Here is a 16,463-nt window from a genome sequence, read left to right on the forward strand (position 1 = left end):
CCCATCATCCTTCTTCTTTTTAAGTATGAGACTACTCAGCATTCGATCTGTTTACTTACCTTTTACTCTTTTTTTGTGTGAAAGGGCAATGTCAGTTGTTTCTCTCTGATCTTCTGTACCTTGACAACACATAGCACATCAGCACATAAACAGTTTCACCTTTGCGTGAGATTATCACCTCTTGCAGTGATGCCTTTCATATTCTGTAGCGATTTGGGATCTAAGCACTGAGGGCTATTAAGTGTGGCCTGGTTGGGATATTTATGTAATTCACATGCATTTGTGTCGCAGGAGAAAGAGGTCATGTACGTAAGACTGCATAAGTGGTCTGAGAAGTGAATTATCTTTTATGGCAGAAGGTTTTACATGGGATTTCTACATAGGTGTTAATCATACAGTCTTAAAACAGATTATAGGCAACAATCCGTGCTCACATTAACATCATTCAGAGAGTGAGTCATGCTCTCTCCACAGACTGCAATTGTTCTCTCCCAACAGCATGAGGGCTCTGCACAATAATTGTTCATCCAAGGTCAGCACACCGACAGCTTTCCTTCCGTGTTCCTCATTTGCAAGCGGGTGTCATAAAAGAAAAGGCGCAATGAAATGACCACTAAATGTTACCAGATCTTTTTGAGTGAAACATTTCTTAGTATAATTTTCCCAGCAGTTTATTGCTGCTCCTTTTCTGTTTTTCACATAGAAAAATTCAACAGTACACAACAAGTTTACTCCATCATCTGTATAAAGCTTTCAACTGGTTGTATATAGGGGGGGGGGCTAACAGTGAATTCGTTTAGTATTTCAGTTTAATAACTGATGTTGAAACAAGATTCATAACAGAAGTGACAGAAATTGGGGAATGAATGTTATGAGTATGTCGTACAATAATCATCAAACAACACACAGCTGATTCTCATATTATTTTAAACAAAATGTACACATTAAAAACAAGGATAGCAGTAGATACTGATGACACTGTAGTTTCCAGGGCCAAGTTCCTACTGTGGAAACATAACGGGGAGTTAAATAAAAAAAAAAAAAAAAAAAAAAAATTGGACCGTCCTAAATGTAGTACAGTTGACATGATTGATTGACACAACCAGCAGGTAAAAAAATATCCAAAACTTTAATGAAGAACTCCACCGATTTTACACATCAAAGTCTGTTTACAGGTATTTGGGAACTGCATTTCTGGAAAAAAAAAGTTGTAAAAAGCCTTTTGGGGCTCCAGAGAGAGATGTGCAAAATCTTTTAAATATCTTCAAATGATGTTACTAGTGTCAGCACTGGTAAATATTAAAATTAGAAAAGTGTGGTGGTTTGGAGAAGTCAGCTCGCCAGATCTCTGTAGCTTGATCCTCTTTTCTGCATGAAGCTAGAGGCTTAAAGCTACATCGATCACTACTAGCGCAACACACCCAAATCGCCAACCAAACTGTCCGTGGTTGAATTGCATTGTGAGTAATGTAAGCCATCAGGTTTTGACAAGAAAGAACAATGCATGGAACAAAAAACAGACAATATCTCTCGGTGTGCTGCATATATTTTGATATTTTTTTTTATAAAAAGTGTCCATGTTGAGTCCATCAATGTTACAGGAGTGCAATGCTAAATCGGTGGAGTCCTCTTTTAAAGAGGTGGCCATACATTCAAACCACAAGCAACGTTGAGAAGCCAATCACTTCAAGTTCACCCACTTTCAACACTGATGCTGTCTGATGACAGGTTTCACGTTCATATGATCTATTTGGCCACAGATTAAATCTTAGATGACACCGTTCAACATAAACTCTTCTCGTGTCCCAAAAGCTATCGGAGTAAATGTTGAGGAACTGGGAACCTGGACAGCAGCATCTAACTTTTCTGAGAGAGATACAGCTCCTTACTCTTGATCTGGCTCAGTGCTGCCCATGTGTGTCGATTCAAGTCGTATTCTTCATCTCTTCCTCGGAAAAACTCTTCATTTTTGAGTTGTTTCCTGAGCTCTGCTGAGATGTCTGAGCCCAATCACCGCTACTTGCGTCCACAGTTGCATCACAGGGTAGAGTTCAAGAACTCAAGAAGTTCTGCCCGATTTTTATCCCGCTGTAACAAAAAAGCCAAGGCAAATAACAATCCATCCACAAACTATAAAAGGAACACTTGGATACCTACTTGGCAGCAGAAGGTGAGATTACCTGTTTGTCTTTCTTTGACTTCTTTACTTTCATCTTTATTTTCTTCCCTGAAATCATGCTGTACTTGCCTTTTTTCCTGTCTTTCAAGTACTGAAAGACAAATAAATGTAAGTTTAGGGGGCTACAGTACAAAAGAATTAAAATTACACTGACTGACAAAGTTACAAAATTAACAAATATACACACAATAACAAATGTAACTAAAAGGAACAATATGGATAAATGAACAATTACTTGGGTCAAAACTTTCTACATTAATGTGTGGCACATGAAATGTAATGTTTATCATATTAGCAGGTCTGGGCTGCCAATACTTCCAAAAATGCTATAAAATGATCAACATCAACACCCATTGCAGTCCCATGAAATAGCTTTGAGATTTAAAAAAAATAAAAAATAAAAATCTTGCGGGGTTTGGTGTGTTTGAGAGCATGTCTGGTCAAGAATTAACGTTGAGGTGGAGAAGCAAACAAGGCAAAATTGAAACGATCAGAAGCTTTGAGGGGTGCTTGTCTATTCAATTATTCCTTCTTTATAGAAGAGATGAAAGAGGACAAAGTGTGGCATGTTTTTCACCTCAGGATGAGGATGAATATAGTTATTCTATATTTAACATTTGGCATCGGAGTGACCACCCAATGATGCTGATGTTAGACAGTGTTATTGTAAATTAGCCTGTAAATACTCAACTCTACCTGTGAGAGTATGGGCTGGAAAACTATAAACACATTTTACAAGATAGCTTATATATCTATATACATAGCTAGAAGAACATTATAATGTGGGATACAATGTATGAAAAAAGCATTCCTTGTCTAATGAGAATGTGAATGGACTGAATAACTTGAATGCATCTTTTGCTACCTTGGAGATCTGTACAGGTCCCGAGTTTTCTTCTCCTTTTGCTTTCTTGTCTTTTTTCCGTTTATGCCGCTTCTCTTTCTTCCCTTTCTGGTTCAGAGTACAAAATAAATAACACTCAGTTTTCTGCAAAGGACTTAGAAAAATGCATGAGATCAAATGTACAGAAAAAATACTTTTTTGTGTTGTTTCTCCTTTTTCCTTTTCTTAGACTGCTTTCTGGATTTACTGCGGGAGTCTAAAAACAACAACAACAAAAATCAACATGTTGAGTCAAATCTAACCATGAATATTAGTACAGTTATGATGATAAAAATACACATGCAACCTAGATTTACAAAGCACCACAAACAAAGTTTACCAGCCAAAGATTCTTAGGTGTATTGCAGCTTATGGATGTACACTTACCACTGCTGCTAGAGCTGCTTCGACTGCGGCTGGATGAGTGTGATGAACTTGATGGAGAGGATGATGATGAGGATGAAGATGATGATGATGAAGAAGATGAACTAGAAGAGGATGATGAGGAAGATCTACTACGGCTGCGCTTCCGCTTTTTTTCTCGTGCTAAAAAAAAAAAACCAACAAAAAAAACCAACAAAAAAAAAAAGGAGACAAAGTTAGACCAAAATACAAAGAAAATACTAGAATAAATAATGAATGAAATTTTTATTATTGTGTCACGTATACAGCTATGTTCAGCCTGCAAATCGTAAATTCATATAAGGCAGATCTAAAGTCCTGCATATACAGGACTTTCAAACATTATGAATGCAGCCATTTACCATTTTTTTTAATTACACACACACACACACACACACACACACACACACACACACACACACACACACACACATACATACATACATACATACATACATACATACATAGAGAGAGAGAGAGAGAGAGAGAGAGAGAGTTTGAGTGTGTTTGAGTTTATTTGAAGGTTAACCGGAGGTTGTTGTGAAAGTGATAAGAGAAACAGTGACACAGTGGATGCTGCCTTGTACAAGCCAAATGTTTGATGTGACTGAGAGTTTCATCTTTCTGTGTTAGAGGCTGTCTTGCCTCTGCTTGTTGATCTCCTCCTTTCATCGGTTCTGGAGCTGGAGGTGGACACTCTGCACTCAGCCTTCGTTGACTCGAAACAAAAACATTTGTTTAATATGGGTGGGGCTGATAAATCCAAAAAAAAAAAAAAATCCGACACTAACATTAAGTCTTGTTTTAAGATCGATTCTAGCGTCCATAGTATCAATACAAAAAAATGGATCAATCACATGTTAGCTAAAAGCATGGATTTGCATCTCTACTGATGTCTGTTATCTTTAGTTCAGCGAATTCACATTTGGAATATATTTTATTTAACATTAAAGTCAGTCTTAAACATGCATGCGATTAAGAAATTAACGGAGAACAGTAAGAATTGCAGCAAGGTCTCGTGCCTCAATTATTCGGTGTTAATTATGAAAACTTCGCTACAAACTCGTTAACACATGAATCGCCCTTTTTCTTGTGTTTAACGCTTCACTCAAGAGGACTACGTTTACTCAGCTAAAGCTAAAAAGCGCTTTAAGATGTTAAATAAACTACTACTTCTGCTGAAAGAGGAAGCTCTGTACTCACCATGGCTTCAGCGGAATACACTCAAAATATCACATATATTCTGACAGTACAGCCGCTCGAAAAAAAAGGAGTAAAACATATATTTAATCGCAGTTATCTTTCGTAAATTAGCATTAGCTCGCATTCTTAGGAGACATTTTGTATCCCCTGATGCACCGCTGCTGGCTACGCTCAAACCGCCGAGAAGCCGTGGCAGCGCCCCCAGCGGTGACCGAGGAAAAGACAAAAAAACAGCTAGTGCTACCTGCTACCTGCTACCTGCTGTCTGTGCTCGGTGGCAACTGTTTGCTCGATCACAAAAATTTAAAAAAGGTAAGGTAAGGCTGTAAACTACATGAAACCAATGCATCTATCATCTGCTGAGGATTTCTGGAAGCAAGCTTGAGCTCCATCTGCCCGCAAGTAATCTCAAACCACCGGGGAAGTGGCTGAATATCTGCTGTTTGGTCACTTTATACAGTAACTTACAGAGACTACCAGGTCAAATAAAACAATCTTGCAATAACTCCTGTTTACATGAAGTTCATAATGCTCTTTTTTTTTTTTTTTAAAGCGTTTTAAATAGGTGACAAAACAATCTCACCTAAATGTCCATTTGACTAAAAGCTTTTCAGGATTTACATTATATTCAACATTCATGAACATGAACATGAACTTATCCTCAAGGACTTCTTGTCCACTGTGGCTTAGAGCTAGAGTTTTGGTAAAAAACATAAACGTATTACATTTATGATAAGGATCCCTTAATTTTTTGTGGTTGACGTAATGCGACCTAGAGATACACTGAGTGTGATGTTTCACAGTTTAAAAATAAACTTGTCAGTGATCTCAGCGGAGAAAATATGTATTGGAGACATTTTTTATGAATTACCTCAAGCATATCTTTTGCATTTCTCTGCTGCAACTCTTGTTACTTATCTTCAAACACGCAGCATATACTAATATCAAGAAATTGGCCGATATATTGGGCTCTACTTATTAGCACTAAACATAAAGTACAGCCGAAGCTGATTGGGGTGTTTTGCAGGTATTCATTTATAAACCAGAGACAGAGTGAAAGTTTGGCCAGATGATGGTGCTGCATAACAAGTTACATCCTGGGGGGCACCATCGTCTGACCAAAAAAATTGAGTGGAGAAACAGGATGACAAAAGCCCCATCCATAGGGCACCAAGGGTCAGTGAGTGGTTTGGCGAGTATGAAAATGATGTGAATCATATGCTACGGCCTTTTTGCAGTCACCAGATCGCAACCCAGTTGAACACCCACGGGAGATTATAGAGTGATATGTTAGACAACGCTCTCCACCAACCGTCATCAGAACACCAAATGACAGACTATATTTTGGAAGAATGGTGCTCCATCCCTCCAGTAGAGTTCAGGAGACTTGTAGAATCAACGCGGAGCAGCATCGAAGCTGATCTGACGGCTTGTCACGGTACTAAGACACTTTCGTCCATTTTTCCTTTCATTTGTCACCCGTCTGTATCTACTGACCTGATTCAGGTATTCATCACTTAATTCTGACTAAACTGTGCCAAGCTACAGTCAATTACAAGAAGGCCAAAAAACATTTCCACAAATATTTAAGCTTAAAAATTGTTGTTAATGTTGCTGCTGAAACACCATTTTAACTACTACCATAAAAACACACATAAACACTGGTATTGTACAAAAACATATTTATTATGACAGTATTAGTATATTATACAAATAAGAGCGTATTCCCGCTGTATAAAAATACAAAATCTTGACGCATTTCAGTGTTCTGGGCATCATAAATCATTTGATAAACCAAAAATATTGAGTAACTCCGTGTGTAGTCAGTTTCATCTAGCCCTGCAGGCCTATGTTTTGATGTTTAACGCACTAAAAACCTGTCCTCCTGCACCATGCACTTTGTTTGAGAAGACAAAAAAAAACTCAGAATGAAAAAGAATCCAGCAGTCCCTCACCTACAGAGAAAAGAAAAAGACTGAAACTAGACCAACTGATGCATAAAAGTGTATAATACTGTAATATTCGGGTCAAAATGGGTTTAAAAAAAAAAATCTGAAATATGTTCAGTACCAGGTGCTCTTTTTGACATTGCAGGACCTCGATGAAACTGACGCCGTCGATCCTTCTAAGAACTAAACTGTATGTACATGTAAGAATACATTTGATGTAAATAGTTAAAAGAAAAAAACCCCATCCACTTCAGCTTGCCCACTGACAGCCAATCTAATGCTAAATGCACCAGCTCTGTATGCAATCCTCATCGCGTTCAAAGAAGTTGTACGGCTGCCCTCAGGTAGACAGAAACAATCTTGGAAGTGACAGAAGGTAAGACACGCAAAGGTTAATTAGTTACAAGAATATCATGCGACTATCCCTGCCCATGTCAGAGCCACGCTGCTGGTTTCACACAGTCCGATTCTGACTCCTTGCAAAGTGAAGGACGGGGCTCCAGTGAGGTAACACGAAGCAGCAGATCAAAGCTAAGTTTAACTCCTCTCTTTGACCTAAGCCTCAGTAGAAATACTTATGCAAAGTGTATGGAAATATAAAAGAATGTATGAAGAAAAATACACACAATGCTAATATCTTAAAACATGCTTTTTTTTTTAATAATCTAAAATAACATAAAGAAAAGCTTATAGAAGTAGTTGTGTGTCAGCAGTGAAACTACTCACTGCTGTGGCCCATTAATGTTGTAGATAATTAATCAAAAGTCAGTGTAAAAAAAAATCCCTGAAGGTTGATGTTGTGTTTTCAAAGTCTTAAAAAGCTTCTTTCTTAGTGTAAATGGGATTAATCTTCATGTTATCAACTGTCAGAATAAAATCACTCATGTATGTTTTAGAGTCTGAATTGTGTGAATGTTTCGCCTGCCCTTCCTAATAACAAATTTTAAGTGTACTGTGATGAAAAATACCCTGCGTGAAGGGCATCTTTGGTCACAAAAACAGATTCCAAATTGTCTAAAATTTGTGTGTTGATGAGTAGAGTAAATCATCTAGTGTTTATTTAAATCATATTACTATAACTGACAAATTGATATCTGTGGTCATCATGTAGCTGGTCAACAATCCTTCTTAAGTTTGAGCTCAGTGGATGAGGGGCAGATATTTAAGCCTCTGCTTTGTTCTTTGAGTGATCAGCATGAGCCAAGCTCTCCTCATTCTCCTCCTCCTCCTCGGGAACCTGGAAAGCGTGCAATCCAAATTATTTATCTTTGTAGCATCTTATGATGAAACAGACCCAAATAACACGAGTGTACATTTTGTGGACAGAAAACAGTCATTTGCTAATATACTCTAATACCAGAATGTTGAAATAATTAATGAAAGTAATTTCTTCTATAAATGAAAGCCTGTGTGATAATACCTAAATTATACCGATGCAGTGAACCGCATCCATCTGGCCTGATCCCAAAACCGCATATTTAATAAATTAAAAAAACATTAGGCCTCTACATCTATCACTTTTGATGTTTGAAAGTCAGAAACTAGAGAGGAAATTTATGAGGCATGGGATTTCTCACCTCCCAGTAAATAGAGTCATCGAAGCAGTTCTGGTCCGGAGGCTGTCCCCAGATCGGCAGCTTCATTATTAAACCTTGCAGAAGAAAATGAATTTTTTGATCACTTTAGATGTCGCCCTTTTTGGAAAATAATGTGAACCCTGCCCTTCCCATCGAGTCACAAAGGTATTTAACTGCTACGTGTCACATTTATGATTTAATTTTCCGTCTCCACCCACCTGTAACAGCACCTCCAACCAAAGCGAACCCGAGGGATGAAGCCAAGGCGGCAGCTTGCATGGCAGCGCTACCTCTGAAGAAGAAGAGGAGGAGAGGAGACAGGAATGTAAGAGCTGACCACTGACTTTTTGCCGGGAAAATGATTTCAAAGCTGCATAACAATACAGTTATGTGTGTGTGTGTGTGTGTGTGTGTATACATATTACTAGATGAACACATGAGACTTGTGGTGAGTAAGATGGCCCTTACTCCTCTTTCTTCTTCAAAGCCATGGCCACAATACCAGCCAACCCGCCCAGGATGCCAGGCATGCCATGCAGATTGTGGACACCGCAGGTGTCCTGGATGCCCAGTTTGGATGCCAGGAGGGGCTACAGAGGAGGGAAAGAGGCACCTTGTAGCAACCATACGAATGTGTTCTCAAAAGGTGAAATATGCATTTTGATATTAAAGAATGGGCATGAGCAACATATTGATCATTTTTTGACTGACAAAGACCATTCGGTAACTAAATAACAAGTGATTTGCAACTAATGATTAGTTTGATTTTGGATTAATGTACATGTAATGTTATAAAATGGTAGCAAATTGTGGAAATTTCCCATCACGGCTTCCCAGAGTCTATGGTGACGTTTTCAGATGTCGTTTCGTGCGACCAACAGTGAACACTAAAAGATGATCAATTTACTATCATAGAAAAAATATTACATTCCACATAGCTTTAAAAAAATCACCTTTAAAAAGCTGAAACTGGGATCTTTCTTCTTAGAAATTACTTAAACCATTAATCGGTAATCAATATTATTGCCAAAATCTATTTGGGGTAAGAGGTTTCTACCACTTTCAAAATTATAATATACAACCATCACAACTGATGTCTTTTTTATTTTTCACCTTTGCTTTAACTTTCAACTCACAGTTAGGTACTTGAAGCCAAGGGTAGAGATGATGCCAGCCACTAATCCAATAAGCATGGCCCCAAATGGCTCGATGTTCATGTCGGCGCACGTTCCCACGGCAACTCCGCCAGCCAAGGTGGCGTTCTGAATGTGCACCTAGAGATCGTAAAGATACAACAAGAAGTATAAAACTGAATTAGTTTTTTAAGTTCTTATCATAGTGTTACTCTGAATGTTGGAGGAAAGTCGTCTGACCATGTCCAGTTTTCCTTTGTGCTCCACGAGGCTGGAGATGGCGTAGGCAGAGAGCACGCAGGCAGCCAGGGAGAGGTAGGTGTTGATCACCGCGGTGAGCTGAGGAAAGCCAGGGTCAGCGATGGCTGAGTTAAAACTGGGCCAGAACATCCACAGGAAGACAGTTCCTGTAGAAGAGGGTGATAAAGACACAGCATTTGCCTCAATCAAACCACCCTGTTTAGACAGTTGGTTACTTTTACATTGAAGTACTTATATGAATTTTTGCTCAACAGGTTTGATAGACAGTTTAGGTCAATATGGTTCATTCACTGTACATGCTGCATGGTTTATTTGTATCCACTAGGTGGCGTAAGTCATACATGTGCAGGAGGCCAGTGATGAATCAATGAGGGAAAATTACAGCCTAATAAAACAGATTACTGCTCCAAACGGATGATGAATAAATTCAGTTAGTTTGAAGTGTAACTTACCAATCATGGCAAACATATCAGAGTGATAAACTGATCCGTCGTTCTCATGTCCGTTTCTTAAACCCGGTCGGTAAAGTACTCGAGCCACTGTCAGGCCGAAGTAGGCACCATAAGCATGGATGGTCATGGACGCTCCAACATCATTAGCCTGCAGAAGAAAGGTGGATCCATAACAATACGGTCGTGCCCATCAGTTTTTTTAGCAAGAATCAGTTCACACGATAAATGGTCCTGGTCATAAAGCAGGAATCATCACCCCATGCTTGTGCCATCATGTACTCACTTTTAGAACTGTAGCCACCAGATGCTCATTGATGGAGAAGATGGTGATCTCCAGTATGGTCATGATGAGGAGCTGCACAGGGCTGGTTTTACCCAGAACGGCTCCAAACGAGATCAGGACTGTAGCAGTGCTGAAGTCTGCATTGATCATCCTGCGGGAGATGGAAGGAAACAAGTCATTAGGAAAACAGAAATTATAGGATAATAACTTTAAGAGGTGGAACACAAAAGTCCCCAGACTAGCACCATTCAATCTTCATCATCTACAGTACATAAAGTGATCTAATCCGAGCTACTGAGAAGCCAACAGGACAAGTTCATTGTGCAGCTAATAAGTAGTGATGTATATTTAACTGCATTCATGTTAATCAAGGTCTTATTGAAAACCAACATGTGTAGAGAAGACAGTTGTACTTGTTAATGTTGATTTTGATCTTGCCGTCATCCAGGTGCCAGATGCCCTGCATGAGAATGCCCCACTGCAGGCCGAAGGCAGCCAGGAGTAAGTTGATGCCCACGCTGCTGAACCCGTATCTCTTGAGAAAGGTCATCAGGAACCCGAAGCCGATGAAGATCATGACGTGGACATCCTGAAACACTGGAGACAGGAGAAGGGGAGGTCAGTTCTGCTGCTGATTCGATGACAGGGCCCTGCTTTGTAGTGAGAGCCCCATGTTAGCCCCAGCTAAATGCGGGCATGAAATTCAATCAGATGAGGCACTATTTTGAAATGCGGCTTTCAGTTAGAAATTAGCCATTTTCAAAGGCTTTCATGTACATGGTGGTTTTCTTTTGACTTTGTAGTTTAAGTGATTTCTCGAGCAGTTACTGGGCTTCACAGATGTCCTTCCACAGGAACCGTATTATCAGCCGTGACCTGTTAGCCGAAAAAACAATTCAACCAAACTATGAATGGGATTCTGGGAAAATGCTCCCGCTATTTCTGTTGAGTTTGTGGCCCTTGCGCTGTACATATGACTTTGCGTTAGCACAAGTTTAAACTTATGACGTCTCGGGGGAGGGGACATGTGTCAAACCCTTATCTGTTAGTCTCAGCTGTTAGACTGACATAGATGATAGGGTTTGGAATTTATTTGAGCTATTTCCCATATTTCATTATCTATATGCTCAGCCGCAAAAACACACTTAGGGGCGCTCCCTCCAAGAGGCATCGTCGTGACAGGAAGTGGGACTCCTGTTTCCCGAAAGCCTTTAAGCTTGATATGATGAGCCCCTCCTGTGGAAAATGCATCAAGGTGGATATATGTGCAGACTGGGAAACAATGAGCTTCATTTCCTTAGTTTATAGTGAACATTAAGGTTGCCACTATTGTCTAGACAGGACACACTTGGTTTTGTCTTTGAAAAGGCACGTCTTTACTGCTAATCAGCAGTCTTATAGGAATAGACTACATCAAACAGTACTTGGGCCCTACTTTCATGGTGGCGCAATGACCAGCACAAGCAGCGTTTTGACCGTTAGATTTTTTTTTCTCGACCTTGAAGTTTTCTTTTCCCATTTGTGCAGTATTTTGGTGCCAAGGGCAGAGCACACAGCACTCAGGTGGGAGGTTCATTCCCATGAGGCAGCGCAAAGCAAATTGTTGGTATCTTGACGGAAAATGTGTCTTCGACTTTGCACTCAGAATGGACGTCTCATAAAGTGTTTATTAGTGAGCTTTAGAAGTGCTGGCGGACAGGTTTTGTTACCTTTGGGCTGACCGAGGCTAGCTGTTTCTAGTTTTAATGCTAAGCTAAGGTAACCAGCTAAGGTAACCGGCTATAGCTTCATATTTACCTTACAGTTAAGAGAGCGGTATCAGCATTTCTACCCATGTCTTAACTCCACTTATCTAAAAAGAAATGAATATTACATACCTATAGTAGATATGACGAGAACAGGTACACATGCTACATGGCTACTAATCTGACAGGGAGATATTTCTGTTTGTCCAACTCAGGGAACATTTCCATAATACACAGACAATAATATAAAAGCACCTGTTTAAGGTGTAGCAGTTATAGAATGATAGACTGATGAGGGAGATTAAATTCATCCACATCTATTTTTGTGAGCAGTATTTACGTATACATTTGTCAGCACATTTTTAACAAGTGGGACATGAAAACGCCTACATCTGCTTTTGTGAGGCAGAATCTGGAGAAGGAACATTTTAATGGTGATGGTTTTCATACAGGTCTGTTTTACACATTCACAAATGATATATTTAAACAACCGAATACTTATTAACCAATCTGCCAAAAGATTAGGTGCGTAAATGTGTTCAGTCAGAGCTGTTGCCTGGCTGCTGCATATCCAAAATATAGTCTTTTTGACTTGATTGACTGTTGTCAGTACAAGCAGAAATTCATTTTAAATACCATAATTTACTTAAAGAATAATGATCCATGGTTCATCCACAGGATTGAGTATTACTATTATCTTCCGATTCAGTCCTTTGTTTCTATCGTCAGTCTGTATTCAGGGATGATTAAAGTCATTTTTCACATTGTCAACCTAATATTTACAATCTCCACTGCTTGGTACAAAGGGAGTCAGTGACGTCTTTTGTACCAAGCAGATGACCAATACCACGAAATTAGAGGTAGCGGTCATCTTAAAATATCCTGTTGTGTCATTTTTCAGTGCAGTATAACATGTGAACAGCCTCTTGAACACTGATAACGTGCAGCAGCGAGTCGAGGTGTAAATGCCTGATTATGCTTCAGATCCATGGAGCTGTTTTGAAGAAAAACCTGTTTGCCCCTCAGCGTGCACTTGCGCCCCCCCCCCATTCCTCAGCTCGGTGAGTCAGACTTGCCTCCCTTGTAGTAAGGGCTTGTAGTGAATTGCGGATTGAAAACGTAACAGACGTAAAGTTGGAAAGCAGCCACCGTGGCTGGCACCACGCCCAGATGTTAGGTAACGCTCGGTAATCTTCTCATGAGCCAAGACTATAGAGAGAGAGAGCGAGAGAATCCCCTCAGGAGCTACTGTAGTGCAGCCTGTAGAGGAGTGATGCAACCAGTGCAAACAAAATGAATTATTTCATTTTTCAAATGCTGGAGCAACAAATTTCTTCAGCTTTGCTGTTTTCATTCTGCAATTCAGCTCCTTATTAAGATAAAATTACTTTCTGAGAGTTGAAATTAGAAACATCTGTAGTGTTCATCATGCAAGACAACTGGAATTTATCTTTTACATTAAAAAAAAAACAAAACTGATTTGCTCCAAGATGATAAAGCTGCTCCAGTCTACATATCTCTGCTTATTTGTCTTGCTTTCAACCTATAATTACAGATGTCTGGTATGCGTTAGATAGTGGATCACTGCACGCAACCGGAGGCCTCATGTATTTTCATGCCATCCTGTCGCATTTTAAATGGTCATGGCTGTGGCACATTCAGTATAATTTAACTAGTTAACTGAGCAGGTTGTGCCAAAAGTAAGATATTTTTTATATGCACATGTCCCTTAAGATCTAATAATGGCAATTTTGGACTGTTGGCACATGTAGATAAATCTCTTTTTGAAACCACCCTCTACTGTAAATTCCTAATTGTTACTTCACTTGGATGTTTCACCGTGCAGAATGACGTATGTGCAGAGTTTGATATTGAAGGTTGTTTTCACATTCATCCGAGGGAAAATATCTGTGCTAGCCTTTAATCTAAGTTTAAGGTGTGTACATAATGATGTTGGTTATATTATATAACAAGTAGTTTGGATGCAAATCATGGTCCAGTATACAACTTACACAAGTGTGATTTGGAAACTACACTGAAATTAACAATATTTGCCCATTTATATCCTGGATTTTGCAATTAGGGCAGAAGGAGACGATTTGATTTCAAAATATTTTTGATGAGGCAACCTCAGCGTTTTTGTGGAAAAACCATTTCAGTCACATTTTATTTTTCAAAGTATTTTTATGACTTTAAACATGACTAGATAGGATCTTTAAATCTTAGCTCTTGCCCAGCACAATGAAAAGTGAAAAAGGAATCAAAATAATGCTAGAAATTTGACAAGGTATGTGACTAAAACATCCCATCTGAAGCGGAAGATATCCTCAGCCTCAATACTGACTGTTGAACTAATCTCTATGGGTCACACCTGCCCCACCCAATCGCGATCAGACATTGTCACGATCAGACAGTCATACAGCTATTCCCAGCTGTTGCAGCTACCTTAATAGAGATAAGTGGTCAAGATGCAAAGAAACCGTTACCTGTGGAAACTGCTCCACACTCACTAAATTTCCTTGTTTAAACACAAACACCTTGAAAATGATGCTTTTAAATGCAGCACGAAAATTCAAAAGACATTTTTCTGCTCCACTGACCATCTGTCTTTGCTCTTTATTATCTCTGTGTTTGAGACATTAATATAAATCACATGTGCATCAGACCTTGACTCTTTTCTGTACAGAATCCTCTTGACTCCTCAGCTGCATGTGCGTGAATAGACTTTGTGTCGGACGAGGGTGCAACCCCATGACTCCCCTTATTGCATTCAGCAGATATGCTCTAGAAAAAGGCTCCAAATTCTTCTATTTCAGTTTGCAACTAATTGGAAAATTACACCCTTAAAACAGAGTTCATATTATTCCAATGGAAGAGGGTGGCCTTTTTCAGTTCACTCAACACTTCACAGTTCAAGACTAAAGAATTAAGCCTTGGAAATATAGATTTGTAGATGTATTCTTTTCTTTCTTTTTTAACAGAAATAAGCTTCATTTCAGCATTTTCCCCAAAACCTCTAAATCAGATTCTTTTTGTACAGTCAGCAAAACAGCTTGTAAGAATAATATAACTTTGCAGGACCTTGCCTCTCTTAGGTGTCACTAAGCTTTGAACTCCGTTTTTAGGGTGAATTTTCACCAATTAACAAGAAGTTTAACCTCAAAGCTGCAACAAAGGCAACATGTTGCCTTAGGTAAAAACTTTATAATCCCTCCTTTTTGAACTCTTCAAAAACAAGTCTAGTGACCGAACATTCAAACATCCAGCAACAGAGCATCCCTCAGCGTGCAGCCCCACGTAGACTTACTGGGGTAGAGATCCAGAGGCTCTGTTTTTTCGTGGTGAGTCTCATTGGAGTGCGTGGCGTGCCCGTGACCTTTGCCATCATCGTAGACCACAAACACTGCAAACAGTATGATGGTGATAATCTCCAAAGCCAAGGCCACAATGGGGAACTTCAGCCTCATGTTGGTGGCGTACGCAGGCATCCTGATACCAACTCTGGTTATCTCTCACACAGTCTGACACACACATACGCACACTCACTGACTCTGTTTTTCAGGGGTTGTACTGTGTGAAGGGAGGGAAGAAAGTGGTGTCTGGTTTTAAACTGATGCAGGTTTTGTGGTGACCAATGACAGGGTAGAAGACAGGGGCCTAGGTGGTGAACACCCCCCTCATGCACTTTGCTCACGGGGATGGGTTTCCTCTCTGGACGTCAGAGAGGACAAAGCAAAAACACAGATGTAATGACACCCAGCCAGTGAGCGGACATGGGAGAAAAACGTAATGACTGCTACTTCCTACTCATTTATTACTGTCAAAGTTATGTTTGTTGATTTATTGACTTTACTTCAGACTAATCTTTTAATGTCTTAAAATACAGTAGAGGAAAATTTATCAAAGAATTAAAAAAAGACATGTTTCTACAATGGAATATTAGTTGTTTACGTCTTTTGCTTACTCAAGAAAACATAGCAGCTATCATACTATTACAGTTTTTCTTATTTCTATTTCCACTCCACTGAACACTCTTCCTCTTTCTTAGTGCAGATGACTTAAGAGCCTGTTCCCCTTAACCCCATAGAACCTTTCAGAAAATGTGTTACTACTCGATTATAACTAATCTATTAAGTGTACACTTAACGATGCTTACACTAAGTGTAAGCATCATTTTAAGGTTCTACCCAGTGGAGGTGGAGCTAAATATGTCCTTTATATACTTAAATCTACAATAATGAACTTGTTTGGTATGTAAAATCCCAATCTGCAAAGTAACTAATAACTATGTCAACTGATCACTTGATGTAAGTGTAAGACAAGAGCTAACAACAAAAAAACAACCAAGATGAGATTATATTGTACTAATCCACAAATTTAAAAAGAAAATGCTTTA

General features: G+C 39.3%; 2 protein-coding genes across 3 annotated transcripts; both read right to left on the reverse strand.

Moving 5' to 3' along the window:
- Positions 1–1,555: 1,555 nt before the first annotated feature.
- On the reverse strand, positions 1,556–4,860 carry si:ch211-22i13.2 (uncharacterized protein LOC553945 homolog). 2 transcript variants are annotated; one of them, XM_040126199.1, is made up of 7 exons: positions 4,668–4,860; positions 4,110–4,173; positions 3,450–3,608; positions 3,218–3,279; positions 3,045–3,131; positions 2,181–2,270; positions 1,556–2,088 (listed from the first exon to the last, which is right to left on the reverse strand). In XM_040126199.1, exons 1-7 carry the CDS (start codon positions 4,668–4,670, stop codon positions 2,038–2,040), a joined length of 516 nt encoding a protein of 171 aa, XP_039982133.1. In that variant the 5' UTR covers positions 4,671–4,860; the 3' UTR covers positions 1,556–2,037. The 2 variants fall into 2 exon arrangements, with proteins under 2 accessions (XP_039982133.1, XP_039982132.1); XM_040126198.1 differs by having other exon boundaries at positions 4,110–4,182; positions 4,668–4,859.
- A 1,479-nt stretch (positions 4,861–6,339) lies between these two features.
- On the reverse strand, positions 6,340–15,629 carry rhag (Rh associated glycoprotein). The gene is made up of 10 exons (XM_040124875.1): positions 15,375–15,629; positions 10,736–10,919; positions 10,323–10,473; positions 10,040–10,187; positions 9,567–9,733; positions 9,330–9,467; positions 8,662–8,783; positions 8,412–8,485; positions 8,194–8,267; positions 6,340–7,853 (listed from the first exon to the last, which is right to left on the reverse strand). The coding sequence occupies exons 1-10, from the start codon at positions 15,553–15,555 to the stop codon at positions 7,779–7,781; spliced, it is 1,314 nt and encodes a 437-aa protein (XP_039980809.1). The 5' UTR covers positions 15,556–15,629; the 3' UTR covers positions 6,340–7,778.
- Between the last annotated feature and the right edge of the window lie 834 nt (positions 15,630–16,463).

The sequence above is a fragment of the Xiphias gladius genome, chromosome 4 (assembly GCF_016859285.1).
Source record: "Xiphias gladius isolate SHS-SW01 ecotype Sanya breed wild chromosome 4, ASM1685928v1, whole genome shotgun sequence".
Classification (NCBI taxonomy): Eukaryota; Metazoa; Chordata; class Actinopteri; order Istiophoriformes; family Xiphiidae; genus Xiphias; species Xiphias gladius.